Source organism: Harpegnathos saltator, unplaced genomic scaffold (assembly GCF_003227715.2).
Source record: "Harpegnathos saltator strain DR-91 unplaced genomic scaffold, Hsal_v8.6 scaffold45, whole genome shotgun sequence".
NCBI classification, from domain to species: Eukaryota; Metazoa; Arthropoda; class Insecta; order Hymenoptera; family Formicidae; genus Harpegnathos; species Harpegnathos saltator.
The window spans coordinates 681,038-700,307 of NW_020230261.1; the positions used below are offsets into that span (position 1 = coordinate 681,038).

Sequence of the window (19,270 nt, forward strand, 5' to 3'; positions counted from 1 at the left end):
CGAATAAAGCGAATAATAGTAACGATTCTCAATTAATGCCCTTAAACGCTAGGATGGGCAAAAATTCACTCGATGATATTTTTTTACTAGATAAAAGTAAGGTTAAAGGTTAAAGGTAAGCTAGGTAGGCTAAAAGTTACAGGAATCGGAGTTAACGTTAATTTTTTGTATTTTTAAGGAAGGGATTTGTAGTGTTCATAAATATCTCAGATCATTTAGCGCTCAAATAAAAGAAGTTTCCTTTTTTTACAGTAAAAAGTTGCTATTTTTCCATTGAAAAATTGCACACGACTTACAACTGTTTCATACGTTTTGCTGCACATTTCTACCAAACATTTGTAGTTTATAAACACTCAAAAAGAAAATAATAAAAAGAACAATGGGTGAAAATTCACCTCAGCGATAAGAGATGACAAAAGCAGCCTAGTGTTCAAGGGTTAATCAGCTGTCTCCCGCACGTTTGAGGCGACCATCATCGTCATCATCGAGACGACCAAGTATTTATGAACAGACGCGACCCTTCCCGCCGTCATTTCCGGTCGATGAAACCTTCTCTCGGCCGTATCTTAGTCTTCATCCAGTAGTGGGTACCGGAAGGGGAGGGGGAAGAGGAGAGATTTGCCGTGTTCTTCTCTCGCGCCGATTTCCAGCCGATAAAATCCGAAGCGTGTTCGCGAGGATTCGTATGCACATCGCTCGCGCGGAGCGCGCTTCGCCGAGCGCGCGTTCCACTTGTCGTCAAACTCGACGACGGAGACGACGATGACGACGACGACGACGACAATGGTACTTCTGCTCGACGATCTCTCGCGGCGAGGGATAGAGAATTCCGATGCGCGAATGACCGATGCACGCGGTGAAACATAAGGCCTGTTCTTTTTCGCTGCACTGCTGAACTGATGCAATAAGGTACAGTGAGACACATATATGTTTTCTCACTTTAATCTATTGCACCAGTGCAGTAATGCAGCGAAAAAGAACGGGCCTTCGTCGCCGTCGACGTCGAATTTGCGTTCCCTCGAAATTCACGGCGTATATTCTTTTGCGCAGCGCGGAAACGTTCGCGCGAGGCGCGCGCTTCGCAAAATACTAAAATGCGACTGTAGGTATGCGAAATATCTCGTCACAAATTCTCGTAATTGATTTCCTCGCACAATCGTGCGATTCCATGCGAATTATGCTACGCGTTTCAATCGTAATCACTTGTGCATTTGAAAACGATCCGTTTGTTACAAAATAGGCATAAGAAGATTTCAGGAAATATATTATACGTGTGAATTTTGTCTTATTATGTGTATGTGAAAATGTTTCATACGTAAATGAAAAAGAGATGAAAAAGATATATTTCATTCTTTCCAAATCGAAACTTTCGTGTTCTGGATTAATTTTGCAAATATAGTCACGAGTTTGAAAAATTATTATAGAGATTATATCTCGAGATACAAATAACAATGTACAAGCTTTGTTGCCTTACCCTGATGATGTAAATGTTGATTTACCTTATCGCTTTGCTTTAGTGATGTAAATAATTATTTATATATAATAAAAAATGACATACACACACATACATGTACAGACGCACAAGGACATTTTCAGTTTGCATAATCTTTATTATTATTTCTCCTTTATTTCAATGTCAAAGTTATTGTTGGGATTTGGATATTCGAACGAACCGAAAGGGGAAAAACTGTGGTTGTGTCAAATCAAGGATAGCGATTGTGAAAACACTGATGAGAATTTAAATTTAGACTAGGAATAACAACAAGTTTAATCGATAATAACAGCGAAATATAACAAAGAGATGCTAACGGAAGAAAACGCCAGCAGATTCAAAATGAACTCATATCCCAAGGAGACTTATTAGATAAACATATCTCAACAATCGCGAGACTTGGGCCGATATTCGTACTTCTAAACTCTAAATTCTCTTCATGATTTTCGGTCGAGAGCGTGATTAATATAATGATATATACAATGAACATGTCATGTATATTTATAATATTCTATAAACGTTATATATCCATCCAATTCATATTTATGGACCGTTATTCGACACTTTGCATTGTACATCCTTTGTTGTGCGAGATAAATTTTATACTACTTTAAATTTTATACAAATCTTGCAGGTTGCGAACGAACAATCAGAGAGATTCGTAAATTTAATTTAATTTTAATTTAATTTTACTCTAATTTATCAAACAATGACGGAACACGTATGAACAACGGGCTCAGCAAGTTCAGATTCCAAATTTTTCACTCGGTTATCTTCTTATTCTCATCGTTTATGTTGGATGCCTGTTAAAACCGGAAATATGGCATGCAATAAATAATTCGATGTACCTGGAGATATATCGCTGCTCGCTCCTTGGCGCCCCGCGTCCTGGTTCCTCGATCCGGCATTCCGCTCTTAGTCGCTTTGTCATCGAACAGACCGCTCAATAACGCTGACATTCGCGCAGATACAATTCGGCCGGAGACACGCGAATAAAATAACGCGATGTCGACGAGAACCCGGTCAAATATCTCGACCGTCAGCGAAATATTTTCACCATCCGACGGGAATATAAAACAACGTGTCAACACACACGCGCTGCCTATCGCGGTATGCGTGCCGCTCGTCGGCTCCAAGCAAGATAACCCGGACAAGTACACGGCAAGCGGGAGCGTCGAAAACACTCCTTCCAGAATTACCTCTGCCAATCAGCAATCGCGCAACATATTTGATAATATCCGGGAAATCACAAGAAGAAAGCTCCCGAAATATTCCGAATCTTCGAGATGCTCAAATTATGAAATTATCTGATCAGCCGGACCAGCGCGGTATGCATCGCAAAAGCGTCGCTCGATGACATTCCGTCATCATCGGCCAACGTGCGATCATTAATTAACGCCGCGTATTCGATTTATTCATACTTTCGCGTGGTATCGTGTGCTATTCGTTTGAACGTTTGAACACGGTAACGGCTAAAAGATGACTCCAGGTCAGATTATAGACGTAGGATGACGACAACAATCGCAACGAGAAGTGAGGCTTATGTAGCCTTCTTCCTCGAACTGTTTTGAATGCCCGATATTGTCGAAGTTTCTAACGTTTCTAATAAGAGAAATAATAACATGCGACTGGAAAGAAAAGAAGTTTGCTGTTTTATTTATTTATCCGCGTATCAACTCTTTTCTTTATCAGATTATCTAATATTCGTTTATCTCAATATACTTCATAATCAGTACGACTAATAATTATAATAATAATACATAATATTATATAAAACTTTGTAATATTATAAAGTTACGTAATTAAATTAAGCAATACGTTTTGCTACATAATAAAATTTAACGGATTAAATGCAGATAAGCTACTGCGATAATCGAAAATTAAACGGTTCTCGAGTAAACATCTTCTATGCTAAAACTCAGAAAAGCGGTAAGAACTACTTTTGTATAATCAGGACGCAACAGCACGCAAAGTAAGCGTGAAAATTTTCCGAACTTTCCGTGGATCCTTCGAATTCGCGAGAAGACGCAGGATTAATGCGGAACCCAAATTTCGACAACCTCATCTCTAAGCCTGGACATCTTTTCAAATAAAAGGCTCTTCAAATAAAAGAATCTACTACCAGCACTATCGACGTGAAACGCTTTTTAACCGAAGGAACCGAAATGTCGGCTCGGAATATCGGCAGACGTGACAAATGAGAATGAAAGTTTCACGTTTCGTATTGTCGATCAGAGCACGTGGACGGTCGTGCATCGATAGGTGCGCCGATGGTTTTCATCGTCCGCGTCTCAACCCGCGTAATCCCACTTCGCTTCGTGCACCAACTATTATATGAACATCGAAACGAGCACGAACCCCGCTTACAGCTGCTATTGTCAGCGAATTGATAATACTTTCCAAATGATGAGAGAGAGAGAGAGAGAGAGAGAGAGAGAGAGAGCGTGTCCGCCCGCACGTTCCAAACATAATTAAAGCGCTAACTCGCCGGACTTCGTCGTCAGATCTCAGAGACCGTCTCTCGTTCGAGCAAGACGGACTCTGGAACTCCCAAGGACGTGAGGAGAAAGAAAAGGAAAGAGAAAGAAAGAAAGAGAGAGACACTATTTTCGAACTTTTCTCCGCCACGATTCAGCACGGTTGATTATCGACGGTGCACTGTTATTTAACGCGAAGTAATTTCTCTTAGAATTCAGCGAATCTTAGATCCTAGAAACTCTCCAGGATCGATGGAAGTTGAGAGGAAGAAAAGAAGAAAAGGAGGAAAAAGCCTCGGCCACGGCCGGTCGATCGCAGTCGACGATGTGACGGAGATCGTTAAGCCAAGAGCACGTACAAAAACGCAGAGCGAATGTCCTAATTAATTAATCGACCTGAACGCCTCCACCTGTGACAGCTGCATTTTCTTTTCTCACAAGTAAATCTACCAAAGTGTCCCACTCCGATTTTGACGAAATTTTGCATGCGTATAGAGCATCGAAAAATATTAGACACTTATTTTTTTATATCGACCCATAAAGCGTTTTTAGGCTAGAAACCACCTTTAAAATGTCAATTTTTTCGCTTTCTTGTCATATATATAGAGATGCTCAATATCACGAAATGTTTGAGAAAATAATGTTTCCAAAGGAACACATCAGTTATTTTTATGTTACCGAATCCGAATTCACCAGAAAATTTGAAACTTTCAAAATGGTGGATTCAATATGGCGGATCGATTGAAGAATATCATGATTCTGTCGTAATTGGCATACATTTATTAATTTTCTGCGATTTACATATCTCAAGGTCTTCAGAGTAAGAAGCAAATCTAGAATTAGATTTTGAAATTCAAAATGTCGGATTCATCATGGCGGATGAAAGTTTTGAAAACATTTCTCCATCAATTTTTGGAATTGGTGTATGATTTTGTATGTGGCTTCTCTAGGCTGATGATAATAAGTTAATAAGACGGATGCTTTGCCCAAATAATGAAGATATGTGGACCTATTCGGCTAATGAGTATATATGTGAAGTATATATTATTAAATATAGTTTTCTAAATTTGATTATGTATTACGAATGTAGTATGGATGTATGTATAGTTTTTAATTCTGAAGACCTTGAGATACATGACTCATGAGAAATTAATAAATATACACGAACTTTCGAAAAATTTGATATTCTTCAAATATCGATACGCCATATTGAACCCGCCATGTTGAAAGTCTCAAATTTTTTGGTGAATTCGGATTTGGTAACATAAAAACAGCTGATGTGTTCCTCTGGAAACATTATTTTCTCAAACATTTCTTGACACTGAGTAGTTATGTACAGGACAAAAAACGAAAAAATTGACATTTTAATGGTAATTTCTATCCTTAAAACGGTTTATGAGCCGATATAAAAAAATACATATCTAATATTTTTCGATGCTTTATACGCATGCAAAATTTCATCAAAATCGGAATGGGACACTTGGGTAGGTTTACTTGTCAGTAAAGCAGCCAAAGCGGCCCCGCATTCATCTCAAACATGCGTGTGCGTTCATACTCTCTAAATTTTACACATTCTCGGTTATAGCAGCTTTCAAATAAAATTACAGTTAGCGCAATGAAAAGCCCGGAACGTCATAATTGCAAAACTGTTGACGCTGACATTTCGAACAGTCACTCGCCGACATCTGAGAAGTTGATAATTAACATCGGATGTCTATTTGCTAGGTCTGTGCAACGTTCAACTTCTTCGAAACTAAGCTGTCGATGACAGAGCAGAAGTCTGTCGTGCAATTAAATGTGCCTCGGTCATTTCTCTCGGAGGAAATAAATAAATGAATCCTGATGAATTAAGATCCTTTCTTAGGTTAGAACAATACTGAGCCGTCAGGACCTCAAACTTTCGCGTCGAGCTTTCCAATAAAATCAGCTTCGTGCGCTTAACGTGTTCGTTGTTAATTTGTTAACTCAGTTTCGCGATGAGCTTACCTGATCACTAATTGAGACATTCAACCAAGACGTAAACAGCAGGCAAATTGACCGATCATAATCGATTATTCTCTCCTCAGGAGCTGAGAATAATCAGCGGCGGTTGGCCAATTTACATATCGCTTACATCTTGCTGTTTACGTTTTTGTTTGCGCTACGAGCTTTATATATATATGCGCCGATGAATACTAATTTTCCGATGCGCATGCTGGCCGCTCGCCTGGTATAATTTGTTACAAAGCGCTTTATTGCGCCCAGTCCGCCGCGAGTAATGCAGCAAAGAGGAAAGAATAACAACGCAAGCCGAAAATGCACACACGTAAAAGTAAAACTTTAACGGCATTGTTAATCGTTAGAGGTTTCACCGCAAGAGCGAAAGGATGCACCTTGAATGAATCGCGAATTGAATTTCCTCGTATGTGCACAGAGGCAATAATTATGAGGTAGTAACTTTATTTATTCTCAAACGCGTGAGAATGTGTGAGAGGAGAGTAGGAGGAAAATGTATCTGTCCGAAATTAAAATTATATTAATTTATATCCTTCAATGCTTGGCAATTTTTTAGTTTCGTCAATTTTCAGAAGCGAAAGACACAAGTCGATATTTTTTCTATTTTGTCATTTTTCCAAAATGGAAAGACAAATCGAGTTGTAGAGGGTTAAGATAATGGAATACGACTTAAAAAATTTAGCTATATTAATTTATATCCCACAATAAATATCTGGTACTTTTGTGCTCCGTACTTTTCTCAGAAACAGAAAACAAGTTGGACTACAGAGAGATAAAAATCGAATACTTGTAAATTGTAAAAAACTCGGATTAATGTTCACCAACAGATTGGAGTAACAGAGAGAAGATTAAGATATGATCCGCATATTTTTCGACAATATTTCTACGAATGTCATTCCTCGGTGGATTCGGTTGGTCGATCAGTCGTTTGCGCGCTCGTTCAAGCGCGCGTCGCATTATTTACGAGTATTTTGCGAACGAATAAACACTCAACGTGTATACATAAATCAAACGACGACTTGCGACTACCCGTTCCCAACTTTTCCTACCACACGGACCATAAATGATAGAACGGATCTTTACGCGCGATAAAAGCGCCGCTATTTTCTGCGAAGAACACACGCGTGCAATTTCCTCCCTCTTCTCTTTGCGTTTTCGCAATTTCTTTTCATATATTGTGTGTTCATAAAAACACAGGTGTGTGTGTGTGTGTATGTGTGTGTGTATAGATTATAAAAATATGAGTTTATTAAACAGCTTGATTTTTTCTTTTCTTAACTCTCCACTCGTACTACCAATGAATATTTATACGGTGAATAAATCTTACTTGCACTACTGCGAACAAAACTTGCGCGACAAGATAAAGGCGACCCCTCCCCCTTCTCGTCATAAGTCTAGTAGATGTCATATTTGCGTCGTTCTGGAATTAAATCAGTTTCTTCGACCAATTTATCCTGAAGGAAGGGGTTAACGTGCGACCGACCGCGTTTCCGTGAAATCACCTGCGACGCGCGGAATATCCGTCATCGTCGACGCCATCGCTTCCTGTGAAATTCGAAGGGACATCGCCGGCGCGTTTGCACGTTGCGATTGCGGATTATTAAAATCGGCGCTCCTTATCGGCGACATGCGGCCGTCGGCGAGGCGATCGATGAGGAATGCGCTCGTGCGTCGTTACCCATCGCCGTAATGATTTTTTGATCGTTATCGTGCTGAATGTCAATTACTTGTCCCGTTGTAAGTCCCCGCCTTTTGTCCCCCCCCCCCACTTTTGTCCTGTGATTGACCCGCGAACGTTTCTTTTCGAGATGCTCTGGTGAATTCATTCCTCTGCCTCTCGTCACGTGGCGATTGTCCGTTGTCGGCTGTTAAACCAGAATGACGAGATCGCGCGATGCTCTCGTGTTTTCCCGTTAGATACGCGAATTCTCGCAAATTAACGGCGCGCTTAATTAGTCGGCGCAGGACGTTGGACCGTCGACAAAGTCACGCGCGTATCGTGCATTATTTTTGTTAAAGCCTCTACTATATCGCAGCCGAATTCGTAAATAAATTGCATTTGCGTCGATCGAAGTGACACGTCGTTGAAGGAAAAACACTTAACGATTCAGCAATAATTAAGAGAATAATACAAAGAGAATAATAATTAAGAGAAATACAACAAATATAATCAGCATGAATTCTACAGAGGCCTGTATATTTGAAAAAAAAAAACAAATTCACCAGCGATCGAGTTACAAAGAGACGTGTGAGAAGAATAACTGATTTATGAAGGGCATGATGAGAGTGCGAATAATAAATAATGCATAATAAGTAAATGAGTAACGAATTTGCATATGTGCGTGCGTGTGATGATCAAATTGTAAACGATAAGTGAAATAAAGTAGATTTAATTGTTAATATCGCAAAAGTAAAATTAGATAGATCTAAATGTAAGATGTAGACACAAGATGTAAGAATGGATCATAAATTAAAGAAAGTGGATTATAGATAAACAAATTATAAATAAGAGGAAAATAAGAATTAAAGATAGAAGAGAACGGAAAGAGTGCGAAAGTGCAGACGAAAATAAGAATGAATATGATAATGCAGCAAGAAACGCAGAAATGGAGAAGTGAGAGGACGGAAGAAGGAAGTAATGAGCGCGCGTAATGAGTAATGAACAAGCGAGTAACGAAAGTATGCGTGTGATGGTCAAACAGTAAACGAGAAGTGAAACAAAGTGCTGGTTGAGTGCGAAAGTTTTGACGTGTTTCTCCAAGATGTCGTGACCGATTCAGTTTTACGGCAGTACTTACAAATATGTAAATGTATAATATACCGAAAATAATAAAAAAAACAATGATGAGTTTATCTGGTAAAGTGAATAAATCGTTTTCAACAAACTCACACAATCTATTTTTCCAGCCCAAAATCCATCAAAATCTTTGCAACTACCCAATATATTTACTAATATCGCAGAGAGGTAAGATCACAAATTCATATAAATGAAAGACGTAAACTAGCGCAGATATAAACTGTAAATTAACGATTGAATTAAATCAAAATAGATTTATAAGCGAACAAACAGATTAGGCTATGGAGGAGAAAGAATTAAAATATGCAAGAGATACAGAGAATGCGAAGAAGGATAAACTAAAACATGAATGAGCGCGGTAATGTAGCAGCAAATGCAAGAATAGTAACGATCGATTTCGAATGATCGTAGTCGAGAGTTTGTAACGTCATCCTTCGCGATGTTATCATCGCACGGATGAAAACCGGACACACGCTTGGCGGAAGATCGATCTGTTTGCGATCTATTTAAAGGAACGAGGCGGTCGCGCGATCACGGAAGCGAAATTTGCGGCAAAGGGAGACGTCGAAGCGGCCATTACACAGGAGGACGCTCGCGACGGCGAGAAACAATCTCGTCATAACTGTCATCATCGTTTGCCGCTTCCGAATGCACTGAAAATGCGTCGCGTGATTTCGAGCCGTCGAGCCACAAAGCCGTCGTGTCCCGGCCAGAGGTACCGGGCTGTTTTATACATTCCCATCCCCCTGTCGACACCCCTTGTGCGCTTAGCGAGTGACGAAGAGTACCCCGCAGATAATGGAATACCTTATGGGTATTATATGGCACGAATCGCGCTGCCTTCGCAGCCGTTGACGTGAATTTGCGTGAAAAATCGCGACTCGGGGATTTTCAGCGGCGACGAAGGAGCTCCAGGAGAGAGATTCTCTCGTGAATCGCTGGTAAAACCGCCGAAAACACGACGAGATAATCGGTTAAACGACGGTAAGCGCGACGTTTCAATCTTCGCGCGTCGAATGCGAGAGGCCTCTCGAGAGAAATTTGTCGCGCTTTCCCTTTGTCGTTATTTTACGGGTAAATGAGAAATCAATCGTAATTGCGAATAAATAATCAGCATGTTAAAATAATAAATATATATGTTAAAACATTAAATAACATACTGATTAATTATTTGTCATTATTAACAGCAATCAACCTGCACTGTTAATTGCTACTGATTAATAATATTTTTAACAACCAAAAAGTTGAGAGCCCACAATTGATCGCCGACTTGAATATGTTCGGTCGATTGAAAGTTGGGTTGAATTTGTGGTAGAGATATATTATGTAAATTCCACGAAAATATTGGCATAAAAAATTATGGACGACGGCAATTTGTCGATTAACGAATAATTTATCGCCACTGTGTGCGATAAAATCAATTTTATACATTTGTTATCTTTTATTTTTATTTTTAAAAATCCCTCTTCTCTGTCTCTCAATATAAAAATTCGTACGAAAAATTCTAACCTTTTTGATTTCAGATCTATTTGCTTATCTATTAAACTTCGCTTGCCGGACAACATAAAATAAAGTACGATAAAATATACGGTACAAAAAACAAAATAATCTAAAGTAAAATATAAATTCTCGCCAAAAATCATTTTTTAAAGATATCTGCATCTCTCGCATATATCTTGAAGAAGTTTCATCTGAGCAAAATACTCTGCAACGCAGAGTAGAATGACGTCTCAGCCACGGATCACAAAGAGAGAATCGACCCGACAACGACTGCTCTCAGCGCGGTGATCCGCGACGAAACGCCATTTCGAATGTTCCCGCAGTCGCGAGATGATTATTCGGTGTGTATGTTTCGAGTTGCGCTGACAACGTTCCATGTTTCACGTCGACACGTTTGTACATTCACCCGCAAAGGGAGTGGAACAAAACAGCGCGTTTTACGCAGTGGCGTAGAAGAATGGTATCGAAAATCTACAGACCGTCTAATTAATGCGAGAGGTATTGATTTATAGTTGCCGATTGGTTATCGGCGTTGTTAAAATTATTAAAAAAAACTAAACCCCGAGGTGTTTGAGAGTTTCGTCCAGGCTGCACTCCGCCGCGATCATATTGCCCGGAATAAATCACGTTTATTTTGACAGCGAACGCGAATAACTCTGTCCCCCTCCGTCATATTCATCATCATTCGTTCTGTTCACGCTCGCACGGCAATTTGTCGTTCCGACATTGTTGACGTATTTCGCTTCGCATCTGTGAAAATCTTTACCGTTTTAGCGCGCGATCATTCCGTCACCTTTTTCTCTCCCTTTCATTCTCTTTCTTTCTCTCTCTCTCTCTCTCTCTCTCTCTCTCTCTCTCTCTCTCTCTCTCTCTCTCTCTCTCTTCCTCTTTCTCTTTTAGTCGAAAATGCACGTTCTCAACTTCAAATTATTTAAGTGAACGTAGTAATAATTACGGCGAAGAAATTTACACGTTTACTAAATATTTTTTTTCAATCCATTCTCTTTCTTTCTCTTTAAAATAAAACTTCACATCTATTAACAATCAGTGTGCCATTGTGGTGTTAATTAATGTAAAAGAATAATTCACTAAGCAAAGAAAATTTCTTCATTATCTCTTTGGCTAATCTCTGACGGAAATAAAAGTCATAGAAGTCGATTCTTACAGAAATAAATTAGAAAAGTTGGAAGAATTAAATGAGTACAATAACTTTGTTATCCATGCAGTCGCCCGGAAAGTTTCAGCTCACGAAGAATCCTGCTTCACCGCAATCGCTTTTATCTCGGAAACTATCGATACTTCGACGTTTTCACTGCGGAAAAATTTATTCTCAATCGCTCAGAGAACCCCTTCTGTCAGATAAATGACGCGAATTTTCGAACGGCTTGTATATACACGGCAAAACTTCCCGGAGAAATCCGAGTACGTTGCAATCGCGACGATTCTTTTATAAGACGAGAGGACAAAAGAAAGTTTCCATTTAAACTGAATAAATTAATTCCCTTAGTTAGTTAATCTTCAGTTTAATGATTAATCCCTTGATCATAAGTTTAAATATTAATTTAATGATACAATATTTCCACTTGATAGATGGAACAAATTCCCCGGCTTAACTATTAATCCTTGGATTATAAACTTAAATGTTAATTCGATTAATTAATATTAGGAGACGACTGCGACAGACTCACGACGCGACCTCTGACTCACAAGGGCGAAAATTATTGCGGCGAACAGCAGCGTTGCGAATCACGTAATGGCTAAATACATCTCGAAGACCGACGTCAGACCTCCTTTCGATATTTCGAACCGCGTCATGGTTTTTTTATACGTCAACGCGAGCCGCGCCTCGTAAGTAACAAAAGAATCGCGCGCGACATGTCTTATCAATGCGAGCGGTGCACGCGTCGCGAATGTTAAGCGAGCATCTGGCTGTCAAGATGATAGCAGCCATTCTTGTAAACACTTTTACGTGATAAAATCTCGCCTCGCTTAATCCTTTACGCGGCGCGCAAAATTTTATTCTTCGTGCCCCAAACGGCAGAGATAAAATAAAAATAGTTCGATTTCGACGAAACTCAATCTCGAGGACTTCTTGCTCGCTGATTACAAATTCTGAGCTCAGATTCGTGATCAGCGACTTCAAGAACACTAACAATTAGTTTGGCCCGCGTGTGTCGTTTATTGAGTCTGTTTCTGTACTATCAGAAAACATAAAAAAAAAATAAAATAAAATTGAAAAAATTTATACGAAGAAAAATCTATAATATTCTCGACAGCCGCCACTATGCAATATTTAATTTTAACGCCTGCGATTTCAAATAATTATCACATTTTCGTTTCGTTTCGTTTAGTTTCATTATTTATTTTTGTCCGTTGCTTTATGAGTACAATCAATTACATTACATAAAATCGTGCAATCGTAGATATATAGTGATCCTCCTCTTGGAATTTTAACCCTTAATGATATTGTGATGTGCAAACAGCAACGTGGCTAGCGCTAACTGGAAGAGACAGAGCAGGACACGAACGTCCCGTTAAAAACTTCAATTAAATCGAACGCGAAATTTCGTCTCACGTGATAATGCGCAATAATTGAATTTATTCCGTCTTCGAGTGCAGGACTCGATCGAAGCGCGCGACGCGTTTCCCGACTCGGTTTCAACCGGCAAGCAGCATAAACTCGAAATAATTACGGCTACGCGTTTTCCGGTTAGTCTAAATCCGTTAACCGTTGAATTAATTAAAACAGCCGAATGAGACGTCGGTTTACCGAGCAACCTGAATGTTTCGCACGTTGCTGCGCGAACACGACACGACATTTCGCGGGCGCGCGCGAACTGCACGAAAGACCGCGCGCGGTTCTTTAAAATACTCCCAATCCGATTTCCGATTTCCACAGGCTCGTGAAAGTCCGTCGGATCGTCAATGATCTCATCGATCTCACCGAGAACCGAGGGGAAAATCCATTTCACAGACGTGAAATAAAATATATCGTCTAGTGTATAAAAGTAATAGACATTTTACAAACATATACAAATACAACAAAATAACAGGTAGAAAATAAAACATTTCTAGAAGAACATTTGTAATCGTCGTTGTATATATGACAATCTTACAATATTAACATTTTTAGAGACATTCGGAGACCGTTCCCATCAACAATACTTCTAATTGTAATATTTCCCAATAAGGCGATAAGGCGTCAAATGAAACGATGCCATGAAACGTACATGACGGCGGCCACTGAGGTGTCAATATAAAAGAATCCCTGGAAATCCGGTAAACTTTCACAAACCTCTGCAGAAAAGCTCTCTAAGCGCACATCACGTCGCGACATGTAAATCGGCGGTAAATAGCAGAAGAGACAACGGAAGAAGAAAACTTACGTGAAGAGGGTAGCTCTGCTATCGGTCTATTTGTTGGCGTTCACATTGGCTTCACCCATGCCCAATGCGTAGGCTATGGCGTTAGCCCAGGCGTCTGGAATAGCATAACTATAAGCATTGGAATCAGCGTCGGCGTTGGCAAGGGTTAATGCGTCGGCTACGGCTCTAGCCCAGGCTTTCGGGTTGGCATATGCAACAGCTTCAGAGAGAGCATCAGCGTTGCCACTTGCCATAGCTGCGGCTAGAGCATTTGAAAAAGCTTCGGCCATAGCGGCGGGATTGGCCTCGGCGTTGGCGTCGGCGTCGGCGTTGGCTGATGGGCTGGCCAAAGTAAATCGCCCAAAGAGGGCCACGGCGAGCAGAGCGATGAACAAAAAAATCGGAACCTTCTTCATGGTGACGAATTCTTACCACTCCGGCGCAATTTTACGCGCTCGCCGCGTTTTATACCCGCCGCGACCGGCCGTTCGTGCTCGGCGACAAAAAATTGTCATTATCACGCGGATAAAAAATTATACGCGGGTTGAGCGGCGAAGATATGTCTTTATTGCCGGCAAAGTTAGCCGCAAGATGCCAACGTGAGCGGGCGCGACTGTCGTGTTCGGGGGACTCCTCGCGAAGTCTAATCGATGTCGAACTGGTAGAATCGCCGATAGAAATTCCCAACTATGGAATTTGCCGTCGAATAATAATTAGCAATTAGTGCACTCGTGATATTCTGTGTATGTCGACGGAATAAGGCATTTAATATTTCCCGAAATTTTCCCGATACTTGAGAGACTGGTGACTATTTTGAATCTCAGTTTTTTAGCAATGGGAGAGCTCGACAATTTCTTATTAGTTTTCATAGTCTTTTATTTTTCATGTTAACAACTGAATTAATCGTCGATTAGTTTAATCAGAAGCGGGAGTGTCACCCTTGTAGAATGGCTTCCAGTGAACTTTGATTAACTTCTTCCGGGATGAATTTATTAAAATCAGAAGAAAACGATTGAACTTTAAAGCGACATCAATGTGAAATCTGCCAATCATGTAACGAAACTTTCCTCCTTCCTGTGGAATTTTGTGGGAATCTTTATCCGCAGTAATGTTTATTGGGGTTATGTGACGACTATTATCCTTGTAAATATCTTAATAAATAATTTATAAATAATAATAATTGATTAATGTTTTTCCTACTTTTATATTTCAAAGATATGTAAGGTGACAATCATTTTATATTTCGCAAGCAATATTAGAATTTTAAAAAATTTAATGCTTCTTGAAGAAGTTAGATGTGACTGATAAATAACCAGCGGAAATGCTGGTGCTAGTTTCCAGGTATATATTTTGCCGTCTAGCAATATATAATTAAACGGTTTATAATTTTGTTAACTAATTTCACACTTTATCTGTATTTTTTAACGAGGTAAGAACAGGTAATACTTGATTGAGAGACAGCGGCTTTAAATCGACGACTAGGTTAATCGGAGCTTAGTGAAAGTCACCCTTACACTGTGTAGAGATTGATTAGGGATGATTGAAGGAGCGAAAGGGGGGAAAAGTAAACACGATTCTGCCTTTAATCTTCCCTTATTCTCGTCGAACGACTAAAACTCGAGAAGGAGAGATGTTGAAGCAACAGCTTTTCTTTTTAAGCAGATGAAAATCGCATGGAGAAGTTTTGCGATCATTCTGTCATTGACTGTATCTTTAATTTCTTTCTCATTTCTTTTATATTTTAATGTATTTTTAGCTCAAAATTCGTCGCATTCGCAATGTCGGTCACTCAATTTTTATCCCGTTATCAAATTTACGCCACATCTCTCTTATTGTTTTAAATATATTTATAATATAAATACAATTGAATATTTTTTTATATATATATATATATATATATTCCAAAAGATAATGTTTATTCGCTACATGTTTATCTACCATTGCAACATGCATTTGTTACTATTTTATTATTATTACCAAACTTATTATTATTACTTATTATAAAAAAATACGTCGCTACGACGTTTTATAGCGACAGGATATTCTCTCCATTTTTATATAAAACGATCGTACAAAATTACATCATTTCCCGAAATAGATAGATAAATCACACACGGTCTTGTCGTACCTACGAATAAATAACGCCCCGTAGCTGTTACGGTCAATCAAACCTGTTTACCACGACGGAAAATTCTACGTACGAAAATCGTGCGGTCGCGAGTTTTGTGCGATCGCCTTTTTTTCCGGCGAGCGATAAAGAACACACGTTTTTCCGTGACAGATATGCACTTTTATTGTTCCGAGTATCATTCACGTTCTCACTACGATCACGCGCAAAAAACATCACGCGCGTACACGTCGCCGCTTCGGGCGGGGGAAACGCTGATATTTAGGGAGCGGCGGAAGGAAACGCTGAATCATTTCAACGGCGTTAATTCGAAGTCGCGGGAGTATGCGCTTCGCGGCCGGCGAAATCCGCCCACTTGCACCGACGAGGAGTGACGCCAGCTTGCATTCGCTCACGCTGGATGATTTCGCGTTTCGCCAACCCCGGCTTTTCCGCGAATATCAGAATGCGCATAATTCGGTTAAAAGATAATCAGACAGAGAGAGAGAGAGAGAGAGAGAGAGAGAGAGAGAGAGAGAGAGAGAGAGAGAGAGAGAGAGAGAGAGAGAGAGAGAAGTAGGGGGATGAGAGGGGAGAGGGGGAGGGGAAGGAGAATTTAATGTACACTCTCAAAGCCAAATAGAACATAATCAAATCGGGAAATACAAATTATACGTCGGAATGCGTCATCGAGTCGGAACATATGTACCATTGTACCGGCTCGCGTAACAATTAGGTAGCCAGTCACAATGAACGAGCAGTTTCCATGTGAGCAGCTCGGTGGTCTGCGAGCGAATGCAAATGAAATGTAACCGAATGTATAACCGAGTGTAGCTGAATTATAAAACACGTATGTACACACGGACCAGCATAATAGATTTAACATTTACTAAGTCCAGGGTCGTTGGAATTTTTTTCGATTATACGCGTTGCGCCTGCACCCTCATGCATTGTCGCCGCTGATTACGCGACGGAACGACAATGAAAAATATCTCTCGGTTATATTATTACGTAAAACATATATAAAATCGATACAAAGAGGAGAAGAAATAATGCACACGCGATATCGCGTCCATATTTAAATCGCGTCAGTATTTTTCCTGTAATTAATATTATTGTTTGATAATTAATTTTTTTAATGGATAATAATTTATAATATTTTTTTAATAATTATGATTGGATAAGTTTTTAAAATAACTGGCAGTCAGAATGTGCGAATATGTAAACGCAACGCGTGCGATCGAAGAAGCTCTGGTGTGATTATGAGCATAATTAATAAATGTCTATTTCTCGTATTGCTTTTCGGCTTCTCTTCTCAACCGATCTACGGAGATACATTTACTTCGCGCTAATATCGCGTAATTTGTGCTTATTTCAATATTCCAATATTAAATTAATGCAATAACATATATTTGCAGTAATCTATTTATATTGAATATATTCTCTGTTGACGAAGTGAAATGTTGATTTAGCTAAAATCGATTAAAACCGAATGTCATTTCTACGGATTGACGTCGAGGTAGACTCGACGCAGGACCACGAGGAATTAAGACTATTGTAGACTATTGTATTTGCATATTCGTGCATTATGGCTGTTGATTGCTCGATGAAGAAACGATATCCCGATATTGTTTAATAGAAGTGACGCAAAATACAAGATCAGTATGAAAAGAAGAAGCAACGCGTGAGATATCAGCAGTAGCGTTTCTCTGAGTAATTAACAATGCACAAAAATATGTAGACACGCCGCGCGCTACCGATGAATCCCGCTGGCTCCGAGGCTTTATAAATGTTAATCCTTCGCGGTCCGAATTGCTTTTGACTTCTCCTCTCGACCGGTCCGTGGAAATCCATTTATGCCGCCGTGATATTGCATAATTTGCGTTTGTTTCGATATTCCAGCACTTAACCGTCGCGTTTACGGCAACGACTATTCATTCGCAATAATATATTTATACCGGACGCGCGCGCTGCTAATAACGAATAAAATGACGCTTTGCAAAATCGATGGAAATGAGACACGGTGTCAAGGTAAGCTCGACGCAGGGCCGCAAAGGGTTAAGGCTATTACGCCCGCCTCTGCGTACCAAAAGGTTACACACACTCGTTGCATACGTGAGGGGGCAACCCCCCCCCCTCCCCGCCCGCCTGCCACCCCCAACTATTCGAAATCGCGTGCGTCCCGAACAGCGGATTAACACGACCGCCCCACTGGACCGGCGTTCGTCCCCCCCCTCCCTCCGCGGACGATCGCGTCCGCCGTAGGCCACCCCGCATTCGTCGTTTCTCCGTGTAACGGTGTGAGACAGCCTTGAGTTGTTGTTTGCGAGGACTCGGAATGAGGGATTATCGCTGTCACACAGATACGCGAGGTCGGCCTCTCGCGAGGATCGGTGCGTCACGCACGCGTGACGCACGGCGGCGCACGTGTTGAGGCCGCTGTTCGTGGCACATCATTGTCGTTATCATTTATTTAGCACGTGGACTATCGCGCTAATTGCCATTGATGTGCAGGAGCCTGACTGATAACCGAGCTACTGAGGATATCGCGAGTAATGTGAGTCCGGATACGCGTGTCGCTCCGATGCGGACGGCTCCTCGTTGTCAGTCGCGCGGCCGCCATTTTTGCAGACTCCGTTAACTGTACTTGGTAATTTGCTGCTACGCAAATCTCGTGTGCGTTGGCATCATAATGCATAATTAACGATCGTTATGCCGACATTAAACGCGCTGACGAGTCCTGTGCCAGCCCGGTGGCCCGTGTTGAACTTTCAGATGTTCGGACCGTCTGATATTTCAGAGCTAATCATAATTGCAAAATGTATTCTTATAATTTATGAGACTCGTGTTATTTAAACGGGATAAACGATAACGCAGCCACCAACGACCCACACGACATGGGTGACGCGAATGTCTCGGCAAGGAACATGGTGAGACGCTGTGTGAACCGATATACAGGGTGTCCCATTTTTTAAACTCTTCGTCAATCCGCATCCATTTCTCAGACCAAAAATATCGAGTCAAACGATCGAATAACGTCCCGCGAACATGAATCCGTGATTAGTTAGTGTATCGATGGCAAAATTGTGAATAATTCACGACCAGAAGCGATATTTAAAACCGGGTATCTCATGGCTCCGCGATATTCAAAAATAATCTCGCTCCAACTACGTCCGATTACTACATCTCGATTTCAGCACTTTCGTCGCGCCATTGAATTCGCCTAGAGATACCGAGATGTTATATTATGCCTCGCGATATCGGGGCGACTTTAATTATCGAAAAAGTGAAGCGACCGGAAAAAAGAGCGGTGAAAACGAAAACGTTCGATGGGGAAGACCGTTCCCAATTCTCGACGACGGCGAGGGATTGGCGGTATCGAGGCAGCCCGCTTCGCTGCCCTTTCACCGTGCATCCCCGAGCGTCTCAGCGGCCTCAGAGAAGGTGCAAGAAGCACCCGACTCAAACCGGTGTATCAGTTAAACATCTGGTCATGGATAAAACGCTCGCGAACACAGAGAGAGATATACATACAGG

At 40.7% G+C, this 19,270-nt stretch overlaps 2 protein-coding genes across 5 annotated transcripts in view; one reads left to right on the plus strand and one right to left on the minus strand.

Moving 5' to 3' along the window:
* The window catches only part of LOC105190298 (octopamine receptor beta-3R), a 160,080-nt gene that overhangs the window by 70,229 nt on the left and 70,581 nt on the right, over nucleotides 1-19,270 (plus strand). The gene's annotated exons all lie outside the window — the stretch shown is intronic.
* On the minus strand, nucleotides 12,598-14,076 carry LOC105190297 (uncharacterized). Of its 2 annotated transcripts, none has more exons than XM_011152998.3 (2): nucleotides 13,648-14,074; nucleotides 12,598-12,762 (listed from the first exon to the last, which is right to left on the minus strand). In XM_011152998.3, the coding sequence occupies exon 1, from the start codon at nucleotides 14,040-14,042 to the stop codon at nucleotides 13,674-13,676; it is 369 nt and encodes a 122-aa protein (XP_011151300.1). In that variant the 5' UTR covers nucleotides 14,043-14,074; the 3' UTR covers nucleotides 12,598-12,762; nucleotides 13,648-13,673. The 2 variants fall into 2 exon arrangements, with proteins under 2 accessions (XP_011151300.1, XP_011151301.1); XM_011152999.3 differs by lacking the exon at nucleotides 12,598-12,762 and adding an exon at nucleotides 13,344-13,529 and having other exon boundaries at nucleotides 13,648-14,076.

Coding starts and splice junctions, on each gene's coding strand:
- LOC105190297 (XM_011152998.3), bottom strand. CDS start 14,042: ATGAAGAAGGTTCCGATTTTTTTGTTCATCGCTCTGCTCGCCGTGGCC.